Here is a 21,047-nt window from a genome sequence, read left to right on the forward strand (position 1 = left end):
GGGGCCTTAGATGTTTTTGCCCCTTTTCGTTTCCTCCTCCGACTCTTACTGGTCTTATTGTCACCTTTTGTTTTAGGCTGCTCCACCACCTCCTCGTCCAGACTTTCATACTGGGAGGAGTCATCAGAAGCAGCCACCTCCTCCCTCTCCATCCTCCTGATCTCCTCGCTCACCGCCTCCTCCCCCAGGGCCTCAGGGGCACCGGCTGCCGCTTCCAAGGAGGGTACAGACATCACCCCAGTCGCCTGGGGCTTATCCTGCCCCCTACCCCCACGGCGCCTCACCTGATGCCACTGGTGGGCAGATGTACTGGCCACGCCTTCCTTCACCGACCCCTCAGCTCCTCTCCCGCCCCCACCTCCGGCTCCAGCAGAGGATGCACCGCTGGGGACCCCCCCATGGCTCTCCCCCGCCTGACCAGAGATGGTGTTAGAAAAGGAGCGGGGGCAGCGGCTGTACGGGTGACCTAGGTCACCACACAGGTGACACCTAATGTCACCACAGGCCGCGGCAAGATGACCTACCCCGCCACACAAGGCACATTTCTGCACCTTGCAGCCCGCGCTGAAGTGGCGGGGATCACCGCACCTGTGGCAGACCTTTGGTTGCCCCTGGTAGAAGATCAGGATCCTGTCCCTCCCCAGGAATGCTGAGGAGGGGATGTGGGTGACAGTACCGCCTGAGACCTTCAACCTCATCATGAAGGTCCAGCCCCCTGACCAGATGCCAAACTCGTCCCTGTTCTTTTTTGGGACGTCCGTGACCTCCCCATAGCGGGAAAGCCACGTCATAATATCGACCCCAGAGAGTGACTCGTTATTAGTTAGAACGGTCACTCTCTTTACTCCATTTTGGCGAGACACCGCCTGCACGGCAAAGTCTCGCCAGCCGGGCTCCCCCTTCACCAGTTCAAAATTCGACCAAAAAAGCTCTAGGCCCTCCGGCCGAACAAAACTGATGTCGAAGATGGGGGTACCAAAAGGATGGATCAGGGCAAAGATGTCAGTCGCCCTGAAATTCATCTTCAGGAGGAGCTCCACGACCCTTGCTCTTGGCGGGCACGCTTCACTGCCCCTCCACCGAAGACGAACTACATTCCTCCTGGCCACCCCCTGCCCGGCTGTCGGGAGGGACCACGCTGTCTCCCCCTCCTTTTTATCTTGGAAGGCGGCCAGGCCATGCCTATCTAGCCAAAAGGCCAGGTCCACCTCTCTTCCCTCTACCTGGATCGTCCGTTCTCCCTTCTTGAGGGCCTCCAGGAAACGGCGTCGCAAGTCACCATCCCTGAGGTCCAGAGGTGAGGAAGCCCCCCGAGAAGACCCCGAGGCCCCGGCTACTACCCCCGCAAAACTCCGGGGACCAGCAGCCGGGGGGGCAGATGGACCAGCCCCACCACCACCCCCCCCACTAGCAACAGACACACCAGCACTTGCTTCCTCCACCACAGACACATCCATACCGACAGTCACCCCACTTGCCCCACTCCCACTCACATGCACACTGGGGTCACAGTTATTTCTTTTCTCCACACACTTTCTGCCAGCAGGTTTTCCACCAGCATTACCACTGCTGCCACCTGCTGGCAGCACCTTCCCTGCCGGGGGGTTTTGGGAGCCTGGTGCTGCAGCTATTTTTGCCGGCGCCCCTGCCCCAGATAAGCCCGTGGGCACAGAGGACACCGGCAGGCAGGCACCACCTCCATTTTTAGCCACAACTGTGGCACCACTGCTCCCAGCAGCTGCCGGCGCTAAGCCCCGCCCCTTTTCGGGTGAAGCCACGCCCACTTGTGCGGGATTTACCCGCGAGGCCACGCCCCCCGCACCAGGCAGCACAGTGGGGGCCCCAGAGGCCACTCCCACCGGTGCCGTGGATGACAGGGAGGCCACGCCCCCCACACCAGGCAGCACGGTGGGGGCCCCGGAGGCCACTCCCACCGGTGCCGTGGGTGACAGGGAGGCCACGCCCCCCGCACCAGGCAGCACAGTGGGGGCCCCAGAGGCCACTCCCACCGGTGCCGTGGATGACAGGGAGGCCACGCCCCCCACACCAGGCAGCACGGCGGGGGCCCCAGAGGCCACTCCCACCGGTGCCTTTGGTGACAGGGAGGCCACGCCCCCCGCACCAGGCAGCACGGTGGGGGCCCCAGAGGCCACTCCCACTGGCGCTGTGGACGGCTGGGAGGCCACACCCCCCGAAGCCGGCCGCGCAGGGACCCCCGAAGCTGACCCGGAGCCGGGTCTACTCACAGGGGCCCCTGGACCAGCGGCACCAGCTCTCAGGGGCATAGCACCCCCTACCGTCACACCCGTTGCCACAAAAAGCCTGGCCACCCCAGCTCCGGTGGCCGGCCCCAGGCTAGGCCACTCCCCCTCGGCACCCAGCGGCGGTGGAGCCCCCCGCGCTGACCCATTACTGGGCCCCTGCGCAGGGGGCCCCGACCTCGCCACGGATTTTGCCAGGGGAGCAAGCCCCACCTTTCGTTTATGAGCCGGCTCTGCCGGAGCCGCAGGCCCCGCGCCCTTCACCTTACCAGGTCTCTGGGTCCCTGAAAGTGATCCAGATTTAGTGGATCCGTGCGTGAGGGACCCAGACACCCCAGCACACGCCGCCGGAGATGCGGCCCCGGCTGTCGGTGCACCGCCGGCAGCGCAGGAGGCAGCGGCGGATGTACACGCCGCCCCCCGCACGCCAGCAGGCGCACCAGGTGCCAGGCCAGACCCCCCTTTTACAGGGGATCCAGCCCGAGCACCTCCACTGATGACTCCCACCATCGGGCCGCCCTCCGCGCCATGCTCCATATCAGACACCTTGGACCCACTGCCTCCATTACCACAAACAGAGGCAGCGCTCTGCGTGCCATGGCCTATGTTCTCCCCGCTCCCTCGCTGTGGACCCACAACAGAGTCCAAGCCGGGGTGGGTAGCGGGTGCCGCACAACGGGACAGGGGGGCCCCAGAGAGGGGGACATACACAAATTTGTGCGCAACAGTTGTTTTTCTCTTTTTTTTTGCTTTTCTCTTCATCCCCCTCACGGGTGCCTCATCCTCGCAGATCTCATCCCCGAACGTAAGCTGACCAAAACGTATCGGGGACTCAATCTGCTGGATCTGCTGCATGATAAGGCAGCCCCCCTCACTGCTACTGCTCCCATCCTCCTCATCCTCCCCCTCGCTCCCGCTGCCCTCTGAAGGGCTAGAATCCGACGGGAGAGCCATCTGCTCAGGGGCTATCCCGCTATACGATGCCTGGAGATCACTTACCAGGCCACCAGGCGGTGGGTAGGGTGCGACCTCCTCCACGCATACCTCTTCTTCCTCCTCCTCCACCGCCTGGCCGGGGCCCTGCGACCCCTCCAGAGCCCCACCGGTCATGGCTCTGAACCGGCTATCATTCTGCAGCTTTTCCTTAAATGGTCCGCTGCCCGCCATGATGGTGTTCCTGCGGTCCTCCAGGTCCTGTATGGCCCGCTTGATCTTCCGGACCGCGGCGGATAGCTCAGGCTTCTTACTGCCAGAGGCCCTCACGGACCTCTCCTGAGCCACCCTCAACTCCCCCCAGAGGGAACTCAGCTTCTTTGTGGCGTCCTCATACTCGCAGAGGTGTGCATGTATACGGGAGGCATAGGTGACGGTTGCCTCCCTCGACGCCTTGGTACCCCAATCAGGGGGCACCGCTGCAGCACCTCCGCTCATACTCGACCCACCTCCGGAGGGAGGAGCCGCCGCGGTCATAGCCTCGGGGGTCCTCCGGGTCCTCATGCCGGACCCCTTGCTGTCTTGGCCAGATCTTGTTGCCTTAGCCGGCTTGGTGTTTCTCCCACCCCCCGCCAGCTTGGACCGGGAGGTGGGAGCCGGGGGCCCGGCCCCGGAGGCCAGTCCCACCACAAGCTTTCCTTCCTGGGAAGGGGGCAGACAAAAAGTCCCAGATGGAAAAAAAAACCTCCCTTCCCAGGAGCTCTCTCCAAACGCAGCCACACAGTCCAGGAAGCACACGGCACACAGCTCACTGCAGGCTCCACCTCCACCACTTCCTGCAGGGAACTGCAACAGGCAGAACTGGAATGGAGCCTCTTGCTATGTGCAATGCAGTCTGCTATATACCCTGCCTGCTTAGCATGGCGGCGCCAGGTCTTGATATAGACCTGATGACGCTGTGCGGCCTTCCAATCACTGTAATGCCACAACCAACATGGCTGCGGCATTACAATGTGTGGCAGAAAATCCCTGCATGTTGATTGGTGATCTAAAGACATCTTGGTGCACAACAGATTTCAAGAGGATTCTGTTAACTGGTTAGAAAGTGGTACTCCAAAGGGGAACTTTAAGTGTGGGCAATGCTCCTTTTGTAAATTTCATAGAATCGATAAGTCCTTTAGAATAGGACCTTTAACACACACAGTCAAGGACTTTATTTCTTGTAGAACGAATTATGTAGTTTACATAATTACATGTCCCTGCCAGTTTTATTATATTGGCAAAACTATCAGACCTTTATTTATTCGGTTCAGGGAACACTATAATTCTATAGTATCAAAGAACGGTTCCCCTAGATTAATTCAACATATCTCTGAATGTCATAATGCCGACCCGACCGTGTTACGTTTTACAGGGTTAGAACATGTTAGACTGCCAAGGGAAGGAGGAGACCGCAAAAAAATACTATTGCAACATGAGGCTAGATGGATATTAAATTCTGAAGCCCAGGGCCCATTAGGGTTGAATGAGAAGGTAGATCTGTCAGTTTTCTTATGATACCGCTATTTACTTGTTTGCTTCATCTTATAATGTTTTTTTCAGCTTAATGATGGAAAATGTTTTTATGCATATCATTATGTTTTAATTTATTCACACATGTGTTTGTACTGGTTTAAAAGGAAGTGAACAGGTGTGTCACTTACTTTGGACCCGTTCAAGCGCCAGAAGGCAGCGAAACGGCCGTTGTCCCTTTTTTCCTCTCCCCCACATACCCTTCGGGGTCTCAGTCCAATGCTGCACGCTGAAATGCTCCGCACACAAAAATAAAGGAACGTTTTAAAGAAGACTGGGTGAGTGCTGCCTTTCCTTCTATTCTTGCTTGTGATTGAAATATTTCTTGGATGTGCACCACCGTTTAAGTCTTGAAGCACACAGTCTGAATTATGCCCTGGTGATTGATCCTTTGAAAAAACAGCATGGTGCCAGAATGTTTCTCTTGCATTTGAATTGTTTTACTATTAACTGTCTCTGTGATTCATATCTTTTTCCTGTATAAATTATAATTAATAAAATTTTGTAATTTTTTCACTGTTATATGGGACTCTGACTTGAAGTTTTTTCCTCTTGTTTCTTATGTATGGAGGACTATGTGGGGCCCATTATACTGTATGGAGGACTATGTGGGGCAATTATTCTGTATGGAGGACTATGTGGGGCCCATTATACTATATACTGGTCGGCCCACGACTTTGTCAAAGTTTTTCATTTTGGCCCTCTACATGTTTTGAGCTTTACATCCCTGATGTAAAATCAGTTTGGGTAATGTACATGGAAATGGCAATAATGGAAAGCTGCTAATTGGACTTTGCTAAAAGCTTCCTAATATAGTTGAACACGTAGAGGATGATATGCTGCAACATATTAAAAAGGCAACAAAAACAAGTCATGTTCAAAAGTGTTGGATCCCTTGAAATTGTTCCAGAAAATGAAGTCATTCTCCCAGAAAATTATTGAAATTACAAGTTTTGTTATACACGTTTGTTTCCTTTGTGTGTATTGGAAAAACACAAGAAAACAGAAAAAAAGGCAAATTGAACATAATTTCACACAAAATAGGCCGAAAAAAATTGTTGACACCTTGCGAAAATTGTGCGTAAACAACTTTGTTTCAAGCATGTGAAGCTTGTTCAAACGCAATTGTGGCAAGTAACAGGTATGGGCAATATGAAAATCACAACTAAAACCAGATAAAAAAGGGAGAAGTTGATTCAATCTTTGCATTGTGTGCATATGTGTGCTACACTAAGCATGGAGAAAGCAGAAAAAGGAGAACTGTCTGAGGACTTGAGAACCAAAATTGTTGAAAAATATCAACAATTTCAAGGTTATAAGTCCATCTTTAGAGATCCGCATGTTCCTTTGTCCAAGGTGCACAGCATAATCAATAAATTTACAAGCCATACAGTCAAATATGGTGGAGGTTCAAAGGTGTTTTGGGGTTGCTTTGCTGCCTCTGACTGTGTGCAATGCATCATGAAATCTGAATATTAGCAAAGGATTTTGGTTCACAATCTAGTGCCTAGTGTCAGAAAGCTGGGTTTGCGTCCTAGGTAGTGTTGAACAAGTATGTTCCATTAACCCTTTCGCCGAGTATGCTCGGGCCGGGCTCCGAGTATTTACAGCTGCTCAGTGATATGTTTGAATCACTCCCATGTGCATGATTTGCAACTGTTTGACAGCTTTATTACATGTGAGGAATGTTTATTTCTTACACATTCCTCACATGTAATAAAGCTGTCAAACAGTCGCAAATCATGCACAAGGGAGTGATTCAAACATATCACTGAGCAGCTGTAAATACTCGGAGCTCGCCCGCGCATATTTGGAACAGAACATACTCGCTCAACACTAGTCCTAGGTCATGGGTCTTCCAGCATGACAGTGAGCCCAAACAGACTTCAAGAAGCACCTAGAAATTAGATAGAAACAAAGTGCTGGAGCGTTCTGACCAGCAATGAGTCTGGATCTAAATCCCATTGAACACCTGTGGAGAGATCTTAAAATTGCTGTATGGAGAAAAATATTAAAATTTGAGAGTCCTCAGTAGTTGATACTATCTTTTCAGTTAGCCATTAGTCAGTAAGCTTTCGAGACTACTCCGGTCTCTTCATGAGACATAGTATAACACAAAATCTGAAGAGTCACATATTTATACATAACAGGGCACAGGAATAATGCAATAGATAAGACAAGTGATGTGAAGCAGAACTATCAGTTTCGGAAAAGGATAAGCAGTTGTGGCCGTCAAAATGTGTGGCCACAAGTAGATCTATTCTTTTTTTCTTTTTTTTGGGTGGCGATGAGAATTCATCCTTGTTTTAAGTTTTTGCCTTGTCCTCCCCTACATACAGACCCCCAGTTGGACAATTGGTACATATAATTAAGTTCATTGTGATGCAGCTGAAAGTCCCTGGGATCTTGTAATCCTGATGTGAGTTGGGAATCTTTATCTTGTCCGTGGTCATTATAAATGGACAGGTTTACATTTACAGTTGGTGAGGATGAATTGTATAAGTTTCACCACAAAGGTGAAACTATCCTCCCGGTCAGTTTGCTTACCCTTCCAGTACCTTCTAATTCTAACAATGTTAGGTTTCTGGGAGATTATACTTGTTTGTTTTATTTCTGGTTCTCCTTAGCTTGCCTTCTTTGCCCTCTATCAATGTGTTTTTGTTTCTCATTCAGGGTTTTCGTATTTTACTTCATACTTTCCATTCCCCTTGTTGACAGTGTGTTGTGGCCTCCCCTCTGGTTCCTCAGGAGGTATGAGAAACTCCTCAACGACTTATTAGGGAGTTAGGCCTGTGGTGGCATTTTTAGTTGTACAGCTAGGGCCTTTCTTGTCTCTACAGAGACTAGTTGGGTGTAGTTGCGGCATTCTCCCCTGTGTGGGTTCTCTGGTGGTTATCAAGATGCGCTTTCTGTTTAAAACATTTCCCACATTCTGAACATGAAAAAGGCTTCTTCCCTGTGTGAATTCTCTGATGTTTATTAAGATGTGATTTCTGTCCAAAACATTTCCCACAATCTGCACATGAAAAAGGCTTTGCCCCTGTGTGGGTTCTCTGATGGATGATAAGAGTTGATTTCTCTGTAAAATATTTCCCACATTCTGAACATGAAAATGGCTTCTCTCCTGTGTGAGTTCTCTGATGGTTGATCAGAGTTGATTTTTCTGTAAAACATTTTCCACATTCTGAACATGGGAAAGGCTTCTCCCCTGTGTGAGTTCTCTGATGTTTGAAAAGATTTGATTTCTTTGCAAAACATTTCCCACATTCTGAACATGAAAATGGCTTCTCCCCTGTGTGAGTTCTCTGATGTATATTAAGACATGATTTTTGTACAAAACATTTCCCACAATCTGAACATGAAAATGGCTTCTCCACTGTGTGGGTTCTCTGGTGCTTAAGAAAACTAGATTTATGGTTATAACATTTTCCACATTCTGAACATGGAAAAGGCTTCTCCCCTGTGTGAGTTGTCTGATGTTTAATAAGAGTAGATTTCGCTGTAAAATATTTCCCACATTCTGAACATGAAAATGGCTTCTCTCCTGTGTGTGTTCTCTGATGGTTGATAAGAGTTGATTTCTCTGTAAAACATTTCCCACATTCTGAACATGAAAATGGCTTCTCCCCTGTGTGAGTTCTCTGATGTATATTAAGATTTGATTTCTGTACAAAACTTTTCCCACAATCTGAACATGAAAAAGGCTTCTACTCTGTGTGGGTTCTCTGATGTGCGATAAGATTTGATTTCTCTGTAAAAAAATTCCCACATTCTGAACAGGAAAATGGCTTCTCTCCTGTGTGAGTTATCTGGTGCCTAACAAGACTTGATTTCTGATTAAAACATCTCCCACACTTGGAGCAATAAAATCTATTCTTCGCTGTGTGAATTTTTTGATGTTTAAGAAAAGACTTTTGGAGGGAAAAACTATTTCCATATTCTGAATGTGAAAATGTCTTCTTTGCTTTAGGAGCAGTTTGTTTTTTAATACTTATTTTGTGACTTTGATTTTCCTTATTAGTCGGTAATGAATCAGAAGACAGGACCTGTTTCAAAGGCTCAGATGACAGATCTTTTCTGTGAAGGGATGATGGTAAATCTGGAGAAATGGCATTCACTTCAATTGTATCCTGTGGAATCTGAAAATTATCTGATTTGAAAATTGAAGATGTCAGCTGTCCCTCTGATCTCCTGGTACAGACATCTGCCAAGAATAAAAACAATTATTATTTTTTTAATAAAGAATCCTTGAATTTTATATTTTTGAACATTTCTACTTAAAATGTCTGTAAAAAAGGCAAGTTATATACAGTTATATGAAAAAGTTTGGGCACCCCTATTAATCTTAATGTTTTATAAAAATTGGTGTTTTAGCAACAGCTATTTCAGTTTGATCTATGTAATAACTGTTGGACACAGTAATGTTTCTGCCTTGAAATGAGGTTTATTGTACTAACAGAAAATGTGCATTCTGCATTCAAACAAAATTTGACAGCTGCATAAGTATGGGCACCTCACCAGAAAAGTGACATTAATATTTAGTAGATCCTCCTTTTGCAAAAATAACAGCCTCTAGTCGCTTCCTGTAGCTTTTAATGAGTTCCTGGATCCTGGATGAAGGTATTTTTGACCATTCCTCTTTACAAAACAATTCCAGTTCAGTTAAGTTTGATGGTCGCCGAGCATGGACAGCCCTCTTCAAATGATCCCACAGATGTTCAATGATATTCAGGTCTGGGGACTGGGATGGCCATTCCAGAACATTGTAATTGTTCCTCTGCATGAATGCCTGAGTAGATTTGGAGCGGTGTTTTGGATCATTGTCTTGCAGAAAGATCCATCCCCTGCGTAACTTCAACTTTATTGACAAGAATCTGCTGATACTGAGTGGAATCCATGCGTCCCTCAACTTTAACAAGATTCCCGGTGCCCGCATGGGAAACACAGCCCCAAAGCATGATGGAACCTCCACCAAATTTTACTGTGGGTAGCAAGTGTTTTTCTTGGAATGCTGTGTTTCTTTGCCGTCATGCATAACTCCTTTTGTATGACCAAACAACTCAATCTTGGTTTCATCAGTCCACAGGAACTTCTTCCAAAAAAAAAATTGGCTTCTCCAAATGTGCTTTTGCTTACCTCAGCCGACTCTGTTTGTGGCGTGCTTGCAGAAACGGCTTCTTTCGCATCACTCTCCCATACAGCTTCTCCTTGTGCAAAGAGCGTTGTATAGTTGACCGATGCACAGTGACACCATCTGCAGCAAGTTGATGCTGCAGCTCTCTGGAGGTGGTCTGAGGATTGTCCTTGACTGATCTCACCATTCTTCTTCTCTGCCTTTCTGATGTTTTTCTTGGCCTGCCACTTCTGGCCTTAACAAGAACTGTCCCTGTTCTTCCATTTCTTTACTATGTTCCTCACAGTGGAAACTGACAGGTTAAATCTCTGAGACAGCTTTTTGTATCCTTCCCCTGAACAACTATGTTGAATAATCTTTGTTTTCAGATCATTTGACAGTTGTTTTGAGGAGCCCATGATGCCACTCTTCAGAGGAGATTCAAACAGGAGAACAACTTGCAAGTGGCCACTTTAAGTAGCTTTTCTCATGATTGCATACACCTGGCTATTAAGTTCAAAACTCAATGAGGTTACAAAACCAAAAAAAGTGCTTTAGTAAGTCAGTAAAAAGTAGGTAGGAGTATTTAAAACAAGAAAATGATAAGGGTGCCCATACTTATGCGCCTGTCAAATTTTGTTTGAATTCAGATTGCACATTTTCTGTTAGTACAATAAACCTCATTTCCAAGCAGAAACATTACTGTGTCCAACAGTTATTACATATATCAAACTGAAATAGCTGTTGCAAAAACACCAATTTTTATAAAACATTAAGCTTAAGATTAATAGGGGTGCCCAAACTTTTTCATATAACTGTAAAAAATTCACTTATTCACCAAGACAATGACTGTCTAATAGAAAACCTCATAGGATGAACCAGTGGAGCGTGGTGTTCAACTGTTTGTTCATTCTGCCTCCCAAATATGGAGTCCAGCCACTAAGATTAGGGTGCTTGGGACCTGTAGTACCCTCCAGTCTGGCAGTATGGGTGTGTTCTGTCCAGCTGGAGTAATCTGCTCCCTGCTTCAGCCATTTGGAAAGCACCACACCCTACTAAAGCTGGAAGCATATTGCCGGAAGCTGCCAGATACAGCCATGTTCTCCTCTGGTTCAGTCCTCTGTGCTCAGCTCCCGGCTTGTGTATTTGTTTCCTGTTGTGACCTCGGCCAGTTTACTGACTACTGGTGTCTTCTGATTTTGTATTTTCTCTATCCTCTTGGTTCTGACCGGCAACCTGACTATTCTTCTTTCCATCTCACTCCACCGAATAGCAGGTAACACCGTGGCCCAAGCCTAGGGGTCTCTGTGTAGGTTCAGATCCATGTAGAGGGGTTAAAGGGTGATGAGCAAAGTAATTTGTGAAATCTGTAAACAGGGTAGATCGTGACAAGCCTGTTCATGGTAGCCATCTTTTCAGCATTCCTAATAGCTAAACGGCGCTCCTTCCCTTCTTAACCTGCCATGTGCCCAGACAGTAGTGTACAACCGTATATAGGGTATTGTCAGATTCAAAAGAAATTGGAAAATAATTTGTAAGGTCCATTTGTTTCCTATTATCCTTTGTGAAGAATTCCAAAATTATCACCATATAAAGTGACACACGTCAGATTTGAAAAATGGGGCCTGATTAGAAACATAATACTGGCTTCAGGAAGGGGTTAAAGCAGAGGATTACTGAAGTCAAAAACGGTGACTATAGACAATAAAACATCTACTGAAATGATCAAACTGAACAGTCTTCATCAGAGAAAAACGAGTAACTAGTGGTGAAACCTCTCTGGGGTAATTGGAGTATGGGGCTTGGTGGCTCTTGGCAATCTAAACTATCGTTAAGGGCCAATATTTTCTGGCAGATGAGTGTCAAGAAGAAATATTAGACATTTAAAGTGAACTCTTTTACAATACTGCAGAGCTGAGGTGTCTTAAATTTAGACCTCGGGCATTGGGAAGAGGCAATGGAGATCTTTCTGAAAGACTACCAGGGAGTTACAGGCTCACATAAGTGAGGAAGGCCAATCCCACCACAATCAAACTATCATACAGAATGAAAAAAATAAAAATATGTAAAAAAAATAAAGAATATATAAACATGTAACATCCCCAACAACCACGTATGTATGAAGGGAGAAATCCAACATTAAACTGGAGTTGCACTCATTTATGGTTGACCATTTGGCGCGAACAAGCCGGAACCCCGAACACGAACCTGAATTTGAAATGCCGAACAAATTCGCTCAATACTATTTATGATGTGGAGTGAATCCATGAAACCAGGGCTTGAGCCATGCCAACACATCTCCTGCAGGCGTGAATAAATGTATATTACAGCCATCAGCCACGCACAGCTTAGAGATCTATCATGGCACAGGTGTAATGTTTTCTGTATAGTTCATGACAATCTTGTTTGAAGTTAGTTGGTTTTAAAAGAAATTGAAAAGTCAGGATAAAGGGAAACTCTGTTCTTATTGTACAGAAATTCACACTTGGTCCTCACTGCAGATTTAATGTTGTAGATGATAAAAGTGAAGTTTGGCCAGAAAGACTGGACCTGGTCTTGTAGGGACCATATGAGCACATTCAGCCGCACAGAAGGGAGAGAAGGTAGATTCATCCAATAAGATATCAGGGATCTAGGAAGCCAACAGCATCATTACCCTCCGCTTTCTCTTAGAGGCCCATCATATTTTTCTTCAAGTGATTTTTTAATTTGTCAGCACATTCTACGTACGCTGTCATTTGGCTTTATAGTTTACAGACCTGGGCAGGTAACGGTCAGCGTCTCCTAATCCCAGGGGGTAGGTGGATCTCCAGGTTGTACGTTCTATAGAAAAGGGCTTTCACAATTACACAAAGTAATTTGAATATTTTCGAACGGAGGAGAATGTTGTGGTCTAGCGGCAAAATGGTGATCACACGATTGTGATACGACTACACCACTGATAAAGCAGCCACAGACAGGGACTTCTCTGTATTTAGTGGTTACTACTCTTCTGGGTAGTCATATGTAGGAATCTCCTCTTTACACCGCTCATCACCCCTCACATATGTCTCTGTAGTATTAATATGGGTCTGATCTTCACCCTGAAACAAATATGATAAAAGTCAAAGACAGATGGAGAAGTCACATCTATGATCAGCTCTAATCCTGCCATCTCCACCGTTCTCATTACACAAGTATAAAACATATAATACTGGGGGATAAAACAAGACTGAGCACAAGACCTTCACAGCCGTCTACACATCATAGGGGAGATCTCATGACATCTTCTCTGTATCTACCTGAGGAACATTTGGATTTTCTTGTTTACAGTCCTGTAGAAGAAGAGGACGGGGACATCTCTCTGGTGTTGTCCTCTTACTGGATAGATCTGGAGGAAACACATACAGGGACTGAATTCATTCTTTACATACAGATAATTATGGGCCGTGTGTATTTAGTCCTGTCTATTACCTGGTGATGTGAGAGGCTGGGGAACCTCCATCATGATGTCCTTGTACAGATCTTTGTGTCCTTCTAAATACTCCCACTCCTCCATGGAGAAATAGACAGCGACATCCTGACATCTTATAGGAACCTGACACATACAATGATACCGTCATCCCCCAATCCCTTCACAGCGTTACTGTATAATGTCCCAGCATTCCCAGCAGTGTCACCTCTCCAGTCAGCAGCTCAATTATGTTGTAGGCGAGTTCTAGAATCTTCTGGTCATTGATATCCTCATGTATTAGGGGGTGAGGTGGAGGCCCCGTGATTAATCTCTGGTTATGGAGAGAAAGATTAATAAATCTCACTACAGACATTTCCAGAGTTCTCACCTCTCTAGTTCTGTCCATCTGTTATTTCCAAGAATGATGTAATGTGACGTCATCAGAATCTCTCACCTCTCCAGTAAGCCGGAAGAGGATCTCTAGGGTGAGGTGTAATATCCCCTCCACCATCTTGTCCATCATTTTCCTGGATAAATCAGGAAAATTTTCTTATATAGACGATCTTTACTGAGAGGATCCGGTATTTTAGAGATCTGAATGAGGAAAAGATAAGCTGATGGATAAGACCATTTTTCTGCAAACGATGATGCGGAATCCAAAATGTACCACGAGTACCCTTCATTCCTTAATCTGGTGTTCAGATCTATTGCCTGTATATTAAAATCTGTGACATTTGAGCAGTAACTTCTCAACCATAAAAATTGGCCCTTGGATTTTCCTCTTTTTATGGGGATGGGGTGGTGGTTATCCCACTTCAATAGTTTATTAGTGCTTGAAGGTTTATGGTAGATGAGTGTCCCTAGGGTCCCATTACAATCCTTCTTGATCAGTACATACAGGAAAGGCAACTGGTAATAATTGGTGTTGGTCTGCTCCTTTAAACAAAATGTACTTTTCAGGTTATATCCTCAATACCCTCATTTTTCATCCCTTCTTTTGAGGCCCACACAGTCAGACTCTACCGGCCCTTGTCCCTGCGAGTGGCGGTTGTGTATCGCCCTCCGGGCCCCTCCCGTCAGTTTGTGGATCACTTTGCCACTTGGCTTCCAAACTTTCTATCCTATGACATCCCCACCCTCATCATGGGAGATTTTAACATCCCAATAGGCGATTCCCTCTTCCCATCTGGCGCTCATCTTTTATGGCTAACTTCCTCCTTCGGCCTTTCACAGCTTACTAATTCTCCTACACATGAAGATGGAAATACTCTTTGACCTGATCTTCGCCCGGCTCTGTTCAATACATGACTTTACTAACTCTCCTCTTCCACTCTCTGATCACAACCTTCTTTCATTCTCTGTCAAGAACTGTCACCCTGCTCAAGACACCCCCACTTTCCACACTTATAGAAATATACATGGCATTAACACCCAGAAATTTATGAAAACGTTGCAATCATCATTGGCCCCAATCTCCTCCCTCTCATGCCCTGCCTCTGCACTGAAGCATTATAACGAAACATTGCAATGCGCCCTGGATGAAGGCGCACCTCCTACACAGAGAACAACTCGGCGCAGACGGCGACAACCTTGGAACACGCTGCAAACACGTTTTCTCCAGCAGGGCTCCAGGTGTGCCGAACGGCTGTGGACAAAATCTAATCTGGCCGAAGATTTCCTCCATTATAAATTTATGCTTAAAACCTATAACTCCGCCCTTCACCTCTCCAAACAAACCTACTTTGCGGCTATGTGCCCACGATGCAGAAATGAAGCAGAAAATTTCTGCAGCATTTATGCATCTCCCTGGCAGAAAAACGCATGCAGATTGTGCATGCGTTTTTCCTGCAGAATACATGCGGATTCACATGCGTTTCCACATGCGTGTAACGCATGTGTTTCCGCATGCGGACTGACAAGCACTTTCCAGGCGATAGCATCACTTGGAAAGTGTTTGACAACTAGGTCACACTGTATAAATCCATGCAAACGGCATGGATTTATACAGTGTGACTGTAAAAATAAAAAAATAAATCTATACTTACCTCCGATGCCGCCGTGTGTGCTGTCGCGCTCGTCCTGGCTTCTTCCTGGCTTGCCGGAATCTCGCGAGACAGCCTGCGGTCACATGACCGCGACATCATCTCAGGTCCTGGAAGAAGCGCTGCGGGGGCCACCAGACAGGTGAATATAAACTTTATTTTTTATTTTATTCTTTTTTTTACAGGTACAATGGTACCCAGGTCTGGATGAGAGTCTTCTCTCCTCCAGACCTGGGTACCATCCGCACATTGAAACGCATATAATCCGCATGTACAAATGTACAGACACGGATTATATGCGTCTCAATGCAAGTCAATGGCGTGGCTTCCGCTGCGCTTCCGCAAAATTAATGAGCATGCTGCGGATTTAGGAGCGCTGCAGAAAAGCTGCGGAAAAATCCGCAGCATGTGCATTGACATTGCGGAATGCCATTGGGGACCATGTGGTGCGGATTACCATGCGTTTTTGATGCGTTTCCGCTGCGGAAATACCGCAGCGGAAATGCATGAAAAAAGCATCGTGTGCACGCAGCCTAACAACCTCATCATCTCATGGCCCAATAATCCTAAACACCTGTTTGACACTTTTTATTCTCTCCTTAATCAAACAGCACAGGCCCCAACCACCAACCTCAGCAGTGACGATCTGGCCAATTATTTCAAAGAAAAAATTGACCATATCCGACAGGAAATTTTCTCTCAATCCCCAAATGTTATGCATGCTCCTCCCTCCCACATTGTATCTTGATCATTTTCTGACTTCGAACCAGTCACGGAAGAAGAAGTGACAAGGCTCCTTGCTTCCTCTCGCTCTACCACCTGCACCAGTGACCCTATTCCTTCACATCTCCTTCAGTCCCTTTCTCCAGCTGTCACCACTCACCTAACCAAAATATTCAACCTCTACCTCTCATCTTATATTTTTCCCTCCTTTTTTAAACACTCCAGCATACATCCATTACTTAAAAAAACATCCCTCGACCAGAACTGTGCTGCTAACTACAGACCTGTTTCCAATCTTCCCTTTATATCTAAACTCCTGGAACGACTGGTCCACTCCTGTATAATACGCTATCTCTCAGATAACTCCCTTCTTGACCCTTTACAATCTGGTTTCCGCTCTTTACATTCTACTGAAACTGAACTCAGTAAAGTTTCTAATGATCTACTAACAGCCAAATCTAGTGGTCACTACTCCCTGCTGATTCTCCTGGATCTCTCCGCAGCATTCGACACTGTGGATCTACCTCTCTGACCGCTCCTTCACTGTGTCTTTTGCTGGCTCCTCTTCTTCTCCCCTCCCCCTTATTGTCGGGGTTCCTCAAGGATCAGTCCAAGGCCCCCTTCTTTTCTACTTATATATCGCTCCTATTGGACAAACAATCAGCAGATTCGGTTTTTAGTACCATCTCTATGCTGATGACACCCAATTATACACCTCTTCTCCGGACATCACCCCTGCATTATTACAAAATACCAGTGATTGTCTTTCCGCTGTCTCTAACACTATGTCCTCCCTCTATCTAAAATTGAATCTGTCAAAAACTAAACTACTCCTATTTCCTCCCTCCACTAACCTATCTGTGCCTGATATTGCCATTTCTGTTTGTGACTCCATCATTACTCGCCAGCAACATGCCGGCTGTCTTGGGGTCATGCTTGATTCAGATCTTTCCTTCACTCCTCACATCAAATCACTCGCTCTCTCGTGTCATCTACACCTCAAAAACATCTCTAGAATCAGAACTTTTCTTACCTTTGACTCTGTAAAAACTCTTATGTAGCTCTTATTCATTCTCGTCTGGACTACTGCAACTCTTTACTTATCGATCTCCCTCTTTCTAAACTTTCCCCTCTCCAATCCGTCCTGAACGCAGCTGTCAGGGTCATATTCCTTGCCAACCGACACAACGATGTCTCTTCCCTGTGCCAGTCATTGCACTGATTGCTCATCCAATACAGAGATCAATATAAACTTATCGCTCTTACCCACAAAGCTCTCGACGATTCAGCACCACTCTACATCTCCTCCCTCATCTCAGTCTACCACCCTACCCGTGCCCTTCGTTCTGCTAATGACTTAAAACTAAAATCCTCCGTAATCCGAACCTCCCACTCCAGTCTCCAAGATTTCTTGCATGCTGCTCCAATTCTTTGGAATGCACTACCCAGAACAATTTGATTAATTCCCAATACCCACAGTTTTAAGCGTGCCCTAAAAACCCATTTCTTTATACTGGCCTATCACCTCAACATACTTATCTAACTGCCCCAGTTTGGCCCATATTAAAATTTTCTTCAAAATCATGCTCATACCATCCATGGACTGCATAGCCTCTGTCTGTACTGTACACATACTGGCTGGAGACCAGTTCATGTAGTGTTATATACTTACCCTATTTAGTATATTAAGGCTGTATTATACAATATATGTACATTTTACCTTTTGTGTCTCCCCTATTTCCTTACAGACTGTAAGCTTGTGAGCAGGGCCCTCACTCCATTTAATATCTGAGTTATGCTTATTCTGTAAAGTCTGTATTGTCTGTATAAGTTCCCCCTAAAATTGTAAAGTGCTGTGGAATATGTTGGAACTATAAAAATAAAAATTATTATTATAATTAAATTCAGATGTAAATCTCAGGCCCACTCTATTGATGTTGAGTTCCCTGACAAATTCAAAAGATTGTTCACTCGTCCCTGACCAGATGATAAAAATGTCATCAATATATTTGTACCACACCCCAATATATGGATGCCACCACTTATGATCATCCCTGAATATTGTGGATTCCTCCCACCAGTCCAGGGATAAGTTAGCATATGAGGGGGCACAGGGGCTCCCCATCGCAGTACCACTGAGCTGGTGGAAGTATTTCCTGTCAAAAAGAAAGAAGTTATGAGTAAGAGTGAGTTTTAGAAGATCCTCCATGAAGTCATTATGTCTGCTACACTCTATTGACCTCGATTTCAAGAAATGTCTTACTCCTTTGATACCATCCTCATGCGGTATATTACTGTACAAAGCCTCGATATCTAGTAAGGTTTGCTCCCCTACATGCATGTATACATGCTCGAGGGTCTACATGTAGGGGAGAAGCCAAAGGGAAAACCAATCCCAGAGGGATTATTCCAACTGCAGAACCTCAGGCGGTACTGGGGGAACATTATACTGTGTAGGGGCATCATACATCCTGCATAAGGGGCATAATGGGGGCATTACACTGTGGGGGCATCATACATACTGTATAAGGGGCATAATGGGGGCATTACACTGTGGGGGCATCATACATACTGCATAAGGGGCATAATGGGGGCATTACACTGTGGGGGCATCATACATACTGCAGAAGGGGCATAATGGGGGCATTACACTGTGTGGGGCATCATACATAATGCATAAGGGGCATTACACTGTGTGGGGACATCATACATACTGTATAAGGGGCATAATGGGGGCATCACACTGTGTGGGGGCATCATACATACTGCATAAGGGGCATAATGGGGATATTACACTGTGTGGGGGCATCATACATCCTGCACAAGGGCATAATGAGGGCATTACACAGTGTGGGGGCATCATACATCCTGTATAAGGGGCATAATGGGGGCATTACACTGTGTGGGGGCATCATACATCCTGCATAAGGGGCATTACACTGTGTGGGGGCATCATGCATACTGTATAAGGAGCATAATGGGGACATTACACTGTGAGGGGGTCATCATACATCCTGCATAAGGGGCATCATACATCCTGCATAAGGGGCATAATGGGGGCATTACACTGTGTGGGGGCATCATACATCCTGCATAAGGGGCATAATGGGGGGCATTACACTGTGTGGGGGCATCATACATACTGCATAAGGGGCATAATGGGGGCATTACACTGAGTGGGGGCATTATACATACTGCATAAGGGGCATAATGGGGGCATTACACTGTGTGGGGACATCATACATCCTGCATAAGGGGCATAATGAGGGCATCACACTGTGTGGGGCATCATACATACTGCATAAGGGGCATAATGGGGGCATTACACTGTGGGGGCATCATACATCCTGCATAAGGGGCATAATGAGGGCATTACACACTGTGGGGGCATCATACATCCTGTATAAGGGGCATAATGGGGGCATTACACTGTGTGGGGGCATCATACATACTGCATAAGGGGCATAATGGGGGCATTACACTGTGTGGGGACATCATACATACTGTATAAGGGGCATAATGGGGGCATCACACTGTGTGGGGCATCATACATACTGCATAAGGGGCATAATGGGGGCATTACACTGTGGGGGCATCATAACTACTGCATAAGGGGCATTACACTGTGTGGGGGCATCATACATCCTGCATAAGGGGCATAATGGGGGCATTACACTGTTTGGGGGCATCATACATCCTGCATAAGGGGCATTACACTGTGTGGGGGCATCATACATACTGTATAAGGAGCATAATGGGGGCATTACACTGTGAGGGGGTCATCATACATCCTGCATAAGGGGCATAATGGGGGCATTACACTGTGTGGGGGCATCATACATACTGCATAAGGGGCATAATGGGGGCATTACACTGTGTGGGGGCATGATACATCCTGCATATGGGGCATAATGGGGGCATTACACTGTGTGGGGCATCATACATACTGTGTAAGGGGCATTACACTGTGTGGGGGCATCATACATCCTGCATAAGGGGCATTACACTGTGTGGGGCATCATACATACTGCATAAGGGGCATAATGGGGGCATTACACTGTGTGGGGGCATCATACATCCTGCATAAGGGGCATAATGGGGGCATTACACTGTGTGGGGGCATCATACATCCTGCATAAGGGGCATAATGGGGGCATTACACTGTGTGGGGGAATCATACATACTGCATAAGGGGCATAATGGGGGCATTACACTGTGTGGGGGCATCATACATCCTGCATAAGGGGCATAATGGGGGCATTACACTGTGTGGGGGAATCATACATACTGCATAAGGGGCATAATGGGGGCATCATACATCCTGCATAAGGGGCATAATGGGGGCATTACACTGTGTGGGGGAATCATACATCCTGCATAAAGGGCATAATGGGGGCATTACACTGTGTGGGGGCATCATACATCCTGGATAAGGGGCATAGTGGGGGCATTACACTGTGTGGGGGCATCATACATCCTGGGTAAGGGGCATAATGGGGGCATTACACTGTGTGGGGGCATCATACATCCTGCATAAGGGGCATAATGGGGGCATTACACTGTGTGGAGGCATCATACATACTGCATAAGGGGCATAATGGGGGCATCATACATCCTGCATAAGGGGCATAATGGGGTCATTACACTGTGTGGGGGCATCATACATACTGCATAAGGGGCATAATGGGGGCATTACACTGTGTGGGGGGCATCATACATACTGCCTAAGGGGCATAATGGGGGCATTACACTGTGTGGGGGGCATCATACATACTGTATAAGGGGCATAATGGGGGCATTACACTGTGTGGGGGGCATCATACATACTGCATAAGGGGCACAATGGGGGCATTACACTGTGTGGGGGCATCATACATCCTGTATAAGGGGCATAATGGGGGCATTACACTGTGTGGGGGCATCATACATACTGTATAAGGGGCATTACACTGTGTGGGGGCATCATACAT

The 21,047-nt window shown here is 46.6% G+C and overlaps 2 protein-coding genes across 2 annotated transcripts in view; both read right to left on the reverse strand.

The window, feature by feature from the left end:
* The window catches only part of LOC141201435 (uncharacterized), a 345,711-nt gene that overhangs the window by 290,106 nt on the left and 34,558 nt on the right, over positions 1 to 21,047 (reverse strand). The window lies entirely within an intron of this gene.
* LOC141201400 (uncharacterized) lies at positions 7,595 to 13,718 on the reverse strand. The gene is made up of 2 exons (XM_073663392.1): positions 13,701 to 13,718; positions 7,595 to 8,473 (listed from the first exon to the last, which is right to left on the reverse strand). Exons 1-2 carry the CDS (start codon positions 13,716 to 13,718, stop codon positions 7,610 to 7,612), a joined length of 882 nt encoding a protein of 293 aa, XP_073519493.1. The 3' UTR covers positions 7,595 to 7,609.

This window comes from Phyllobates terribilis, unplaced genomic scaffold (assembly GCF_046119375.1).
Source record: "Phyllobates terribilis strain yellow unplaced genomic scaffold, ASM4611937v1 Scaffold_115__1_contigs__length_5345438, whole genome shotgun sequence".
NCBI lineage: Eukaryota > Metazoa > Chordata > Amphibia > Anura > Dendrobatidae > Phyllobates > Phyllobates terribilis.